We start from the raw sequence: 7,014 nt of genomic DNA, 5'->3' as shown, positions 1-7,014 counted from the left end.
ATGGACAGCAGGAAACGCGTGAAAAACGTATTAGTAAATACCGTTGAAAGGGTTTTCCTTCTCTGTTTTCAACAGGTTATGAAGCGTGAAGAAAAGAACTTTCCCCTCCATTGGCTGTAATATATTTTATGAATTTTCGTTGTTTGCACTCCACTCACTGAGTTTCCTCCACACATCCATTTTTTGTACGGATTGTCTGCTTAACAAAGCGTACTGCATACAGCACTGACCTCGCAGAGTTGCATTCTCTCAGCCGCATGAACAGCAGCAGCAGAGGCGCAACAAAACCTCTTCATTTTGATGCGGGTTATAAACAACTGCAGCAGCAAGAATACGATGAAGAACAAGAAAACATAAACGTCAGCAAAATATATATATTTATATATATATGCATGTATATATATATATATTATTATGTATATGCAGGTCTTTCCCCCGTCTTGTTTGCTTATAGTTCTTCACCCTTATCTGCTTTCTTTGTGAGTGGCTTTGATGTATTCTTCTCGAGGAACTCCATCAGACCGTCTACAGTTCTCGAACCCTCGTACTTCATCGGCGTCTTCTCTCCTGCTTTAACGAAGAAAATTGTAGGGAAGCTGTTCCATTCGAAGCTATCAAGAGGTGTTTCATTAGTTGTACCGTCCATCTTTGTTACAAGTACATGCGTATGATCTTTGATTTTTTCTGCGAATTCTCTATAGATAGGTTCGAAGTTCTTGCAATAGCCGCACCAAGGTGCATACACCTCAAGGAAGACATCATGTGTATCCGATATAACCATCTGCTCTAATGTCTTCCCCACAACAACTTTAACAGGCTCATCATTTGTTTCAGGTACAGGATCAGACTTCAAAGAGCGTTCAATCTTACCATCAGTAACATCTTTCATAAATTGAGCAACCTTTGCTGCATCCTTCATTGCTGCAGCAGCATCAGGTAAGATAAATCTGCCCTTCTTTGTTTGTGCAACAAGTCCAGGGAACTCTGTAATTCCTAAAGCTCCTTCTGCATGACCCTTGAAAGTATCTGTATCCAACCAGACGAAATAGTATGTATTTCTGCTTTCTTTTGCTGCTTCTCTGATGCTCTCTTTATACGCATTGAAATCGTTCTCAGCCCCGCAGAACCAGACAAGTGCAGCATCTCTCTCAATATATTTTCTGAAGTTTTCACCGTTAATCGGTCCAAAGAGAGGGAATGACTCGGTATGTACAAATGTCTTAAGCTCGCTTGTGATGCTGCTGCTGCTGCTGCTGCTGGGGTTGAAGGTGAATGAGCCTTCTTCAAAGCGTACAGCAGTAATTTTATCTTTATCTCCGGTGTATGTACAGTAGAACTTCCCAAGCTGGCGGCTTTCGTTTGCAACAGACTCAAATATCTTTGCTAGTTCGCTGTCTTTTGAGGTAAATGAGCCGAAGAAGGCTACAGGGGACTCCTTCGTTATCTTCTCTTTCATTTCTTCTTCTGAACTGACTTCAACTACTGCCGGCCCTGTCATCATCTCTACCCAGTCTACAATCGCTTCAGCCTGCACATCAACAAACAAACAAATCAAACTACCACGCGCTTGCTGCTGCTGCTGCTGTTGTTGTTGCTGCTGCTGCTGCTTTCTATAATTAATACAGACACCGAAACAAACAAGAAATATAAGACGGAGTAATAGAGTATTTAAAGCATAATTATATTTATCTTCGCATTCATATAACCAACTGTATACAAACCATAGACATATATATATATATACATTCATATACATCTACATCTATGATTACATCAATATATACAAATATATATACATCTATACATACATTATATATATATGTATATATATCAAATAATATATATACATATACACACATATATACATCTACATCTGCATCTACATATACATAATACATATTATATACAATATTATATTACATATATATATACATTATATATATTATATATTATATATTATATATATATAAACTTACAGTTCTTCCTCCAGTGTACTGTTCAGGCTTTTGATTTCTGAAGAGTGTAACGGTAGGAAATTCGCTGATCTCGTGTTTATTCGCGAGGTCTGTCTCAGCAGTTGCGTCGACCTTGCCCAATATAACTTTGCTGTTCTTATCTTTCAGCATCTTTGCTGCCTTTGCGTATTCAGGAGCCATGCGCTTGCAGTGTCCGCACCTAACACATAATAAATAAATAAATAAATAATTAATAATAAATAAATCTATATATATATATGTATATATATATAGAGTTATTTGTACATTTAGCAATCGATCAATATACACGTTAATATATTTATTCATAAACTTTATTTATTTATTGAGGGTTTTTAAATAGTTTTAAATTAATTTAGTTTGTTAATTTGAGGGAGAGATGTGTTTAACTCTATTATACTTTATCTATTTGTATAAATAATATATATATATATATGTATATATCTATATATAAATCTATATCTAATGAAGTATATATAAAAGATGTGAATATAATATATATATCTATTTATATATATATATATATATCTAATGAAGTATTATATATAAAAGATGTGCATATAATTCAACTGACAACTGTAATGATAAACGCGAGAGAGAGGTAAAAGATTAAATAATTATTATTTATTCGTCCGTACAAATAAATACATAAATATATATATATATATATATATATATAGCTATAAATTATGCAGCTTGCTCTACATACAAAGAAAAAAACACTCAAAATAATGCTGCTGCTGCTGCTTCGCTTCTTCTGATGTTGCTGCTGCCTTCAGCAGCAGCAGCAGCATTAGCAGCAGCAATAACAGCAGCTAGGGGTTTATACTGATTACAGCACAGACATACAGACATTCAGCAGATGCAGAGAGAGGTAAAGCAAGAGATTAAGAGAGACAGACAGACAAACAAAGCAAAGAAACAAAGATAAACACACAGAGAAGCAAACAGCAAAGCAACAAAGATTAAACACAGCATTAGAAAGCAGGTAAGAGAACCAGCTCTATAAACAAATGTTGTATAAAGATATTTACTGTTAATTATGTTTATCTTTCTATTTATTATTACTATTATTTTCTTTCTGCTATCTCTGTCTCTGTCTTGCGTTGTCCGTGTGTGCTGTATTTATCTCTGTCAACATAAATATAATTTTCTCTTGTTTGTTTGTTGTTTATTTGTTTAATTTATTAATTTATAAATTTATTTAACTCTCTTTGTCTGTCTGTGTGCGTCTTTCTATGTTTGCTGCTGTCTGTCTTAGTTTCTACTTGCGTGTAGATTTATCAGGTTTTGTTTGATGATATAAAATAATAAATAAATTTGGGTGTCTATACTCTTCTCTTTTATGCATTTGTTTGTGTGCTGTCTGTCCGTCTGTCCGTCTGTCTGTCTGTCTGTCTGTCTATTAATTAAATATGTTTGTCTTTGCTTATTTTTATATCTTTACTCTTATACAGCTTACCACGGGGCATAAAACTTTACAAGGACAACCTCATTCTGCTTTAATGTGTCTTCAAAGTTCGCCTTAGTCATAACAAGAACAGCAGATTCATCATCTTTTGATGCTGCTGCTTCCTCTGATGCTGCTGCTGCTGCTGCTGCTACAGCAGCAAACACTCCGAATGAGAGCAGCAGCGAACGCAAACTCTTCCTAATCATTTTCTATTAATCAGCAATACACAAATACAATAAATAAAATATTTATAATTCAAACAACACAAACAGCAAACACTCCGACCACGCAGCCGTCTCGCAGCAGCGCTGCCGCCGGGGGGGGAGGTAAGCTGCTGCTGCTGCTGCTGCTGCTGCTGCTGCTTGCTGCTGCTGCTGCTGCTGCTGCTGCTGCTGCTGTTGCGTGTCTTGCAGCGCACAACCGCAGCATAGCGAGACGGAAGGCTCTTAGTAAGTGTGCATAGAGGTAAAGAAAGAAAAAATAATATTTACAATATGCTGTTTGCTGCTGCTGCTGTTTGAGGTGTATGTACACTGCAGCAGACGCAGCAGCACGGCTTTGCTCTTAGCTTTTTATTTTCTCTTTATTTTCTTTTACTTCTCTTCTTCCTTCTCTTAATAATTATATTATATCCCAATAATATAATTGTTTAATATTCAAATCTTCTCTGCAGCAGCTTCTCTATTATACAATTATTACCTTACTAAACCCTTTCTCTCTTCACCACCCTCTGCTGCTGCTGCTGCTGCTGCTGCTGGAGCGCATACACTGCAGCAAGCAACGCATGCAGCACACTTCAATTCTTTCTTCTTTTTGCAGTGTACATACACCCCGGGGGCCTCTAGTGAGGGGTCTATGCCGCACCAGCTGCTGCGCGGGTTGGCTGCTGCTGCTGCTGACTGCAGCAATGAACGCCACTCGCTGCTCAAGAACCCTTCAAAACAGCAGCAGCAGCAGCTGCTGCTGCTGCACAGGCAGCAGCAGCAGTTGCAGCAGCAACAGGTGCAGCAGCAGCAGCAGCAATGTCAACAGGATGAGCAGCAACAGTTGCAGATTCAAGGGGTGGATCAGCAGCTGCAGCAGCAACAGGTAGACCAGCTGCAGCAGCAAGAGGTAGTCCAGCTGCAGCAGCAAGAGGTAGTGCAGCTGCAGCAGCAAGAGTATTCACTGAAGCAGCAGCAGATTAACGTTGAGTCGGCTTCTTCATCTGCTTTGCTTCCTCTCTGCTCTCTGCTTTATTCGTCCTGGGGTGGCTGCCCTCCCTTCGGTGCTGCAGATTTATTAATGTATGAGAGGTGGCGATGCAGCACAGTTGCGCATAGGAATCTCTGCTGTACGTACACCTCAGGAGAAAGCCTCTTAGGAGTTGATTTAATAGAAAAAGAAGCAGCAAGAAGAGCAGCTTGCTTCCAGCTGCTGCAGCAGCACCTGCCTAAAGGGCTGCCGATGGACTTAATAGAGAAGACAGCTTGGTTAGAGTGCTTTACATATTTCTGCAAGAAGGAGACAGCTATGCATCATAGCAGCAGCAGCAACAGCAGCAACAGCAGCAGCAGCAGCAGCAGCAATTGCTGCTTGCATCCCGTCTCGCTCCCTTCTTTGATAGCTCGGCTGTCTCGGCGTCTTTGGTTTGTCTGCCCGTCTGCTTTTTGCTTTGGACTGCAGCAGCTGCCTTCCTCAGCAGCAGCAGGAGCAGCAGCAGCAGCAGCAGGAGCAGGAGCAGCAGCAGCAGCAGCAGCAGGGGGTGTTGGGGTGCTCGAGAAACTACCCGAGTGGTTTAGCTTCTTTTGTGAAGAGCTGGCTTCTTTTTTTTTGTTTGTTTTGCTGCACATGTCTGCACTTATAACGCAGCACTGCGGGGTGTATGTACACCTGGTTGATAGAGAGTGGTGCGCTCGCTTTAATCAACTCAAATGGATGCTTACTTCTTTCTCTTCTTCTTCTTCATCATCATCTTCTTCTTCTTCTTTGCTTAATGACAGCAGCAGCAGCAGCAGCAACAGCAGCAGCAGCAGCAGCAGCAGCAGCAGCAGCAGCAGGTGTGGGGTGTTTTTAGAGGGGTTATTAGGAGGGGGGTTTGATTTACCTCCTTTGGAGTGTATCGACAGGTCTTTATCAAAATATTTTGCGATGAATGCTTCGTCTTCACCGCACTCCTTTTGGCTGTTCTTTAATATGCAGACAGCGCAGTGGGTTGTTTGCGCAGAGACGCATGCATTAAAGTCCTTTCCGGTGCTGCTGCCGCAGAACCCTGCTGCTGCTCCTGCTGCTCCTGCTGCTGCTGTTGCTGCGGCTGCGGGTGCTGGAGCAGCAGAAACGCCAGCTGCTACAGGCTCAACTTCAAGTGGGAAGCAGCAGCAGCAACAGCAGCAGCAGCAACAAGAACAAGGGAAAGGTGCCGCTGCCGCCGCAGCAACAGCAACAGCAACAGCAACAGCAGCAGCAGCAGCAGCAGCAGCAGCAGATGCGGGCGTTTCATATAAGAGGAAGCAGTTGCTGCCTTCTTTAGTAGATGCAGCAAGAGAAGAAGCATTAGAGTTTCTTTGTTTGCTCGGGGCCGTCCACCCTGCTGCTCTACCATCGCACATTTCTTACTTACACTCTCTCTTCACAGACACGCAGCAGCAGCAGCAGCAGCAGCAGCAGCAAGAGCAGCAGCAGCAAGGGCAGCAGCAAGAGCCACTGCAACAACAACAGCAGCAGCAACCACAGGTATTACAACAGGAACAGAAGCAGCTGCTATTGCAGGAACAGCAGCACAAGCAGCAGCAGCAGCAGCAGCAGCAAGATGCGGGGTTGAAGGTTCTAGGCGTTGTTTCTTCAAACGATGAAATAAACATAACTCCACAGACACCGGAAAACGCAAATCGCTCTACAGCTTCTGCTGCAGCTAATGCGGCTGCTGCTGCAGCTAATGCTGCAGCTAATGCTGCAGCTGCTGCTGCTGATGCTGCTGCTGCTGCTTCAGCATTAATGGATAGGGAAGCAGCAAAAGAAAACGAAAAAAGAATTGATGAAGTCGCAAGCAGAAGACGGCGAGAAACGGAAGACTCCAGATACACTGCAGCAGCAACAGCAGCAGCAGCAGCAACAGCAGCAGCAGCAGAAACAGCAGCAGCAGCAGCAGCAGTAGTAGAAGTGGACACAGAAGAAACAGCAACAGCAGAATCAGAAGCAGCAGCCGCAACAGCTGCAACAGCTGCGCCAGCAGCAGCAACAGCAGCAGCAACAGCACCAGCAGCAGCAACAGCAGCAGCAGCAGCAGCGCGTGCGGCCTGTGCAGCAAAGAGAAAAGAGAGGGAAGAAGTTTGCTGTGAATCTCCTGAAGAAAAACAAAAACACAAAAAACAAAATAAAAAACACATCAAATCCATCCAACAAACAGATAAACAACAAACACAGCAGCAGCAGCAGCAGCAGCAGCAGCAGCAGGGAGAAACGCAGCAGCGAAAGCAGCAGCAGCAGCAGCAGCAAAAGCAGTCGGAAGAGTCCACAGGGGAGCCGCACAAACCTCCGAAGGACAGAAAACAGCAGCAGCACCATAAGCAGCAGCAGCATCATAAGCAG

At 42.7% G+C, this 7,014-nt stretch overlaps 2 protein-coding genes across 2 annotated transcripts; one reads left to right on the top strand and one right to left on the bottom strand.

Moving 5' to 3' along the window:
* Positions 1-448: 448 nt before the first annotated feature.
* Positions 449-3,653, bottom strand: EAH_00058130 (protein disulfide isomerase, putative; the record flags this gene model as incomplete). Its single annotated transcript, XM_013393678.1, has 3 exons — positions 449-1,528; positions 1,977-2,175; positions 3,457-3,653. The coding sequence occupies 3 exons, from the start codon at positions 3,651-3,653 to the stop codon at positions 449-451; spliced, it is 1,476 nt and encodes a 491-aa protein (XP_013249132.1).
* A 649-nt stretch (positions 3,654-4,302) lies between these two features.
* On the top strand, positions 4,303-7,013 carry EAH_00058120 (hypothetical protein, conserved; the record flags this gene model as incomplete). Its single annotated transcript, XM_013393677.1, has 1 exon — positions 4,303-7,013. A coding segment is annotated over one exon (2,711 nt), but the record flags the coding sequence as incomplete, so codon positions are not given.
* Between the last annotated feature and the right edge of the window lies 1 nt (position 7,014).

Source organism: Eimeria acervulina, genomic scaffold, assembly GCF_000499425.1.
Source record: "Eimeria acervulina Houghton genomic scaffold, Eah_scaff1296, whole genome shotgun sequence".
Taxonomy (NCBI): Eukaryota; Apicomplexa; class Conoidasida; order Eucoccidiorida; family Eimeriidae; genus Eimeria; species Eimeria acervulina.
This window is presented reverse-complemented; position numbering and strand designations above follow the sequence as displayed.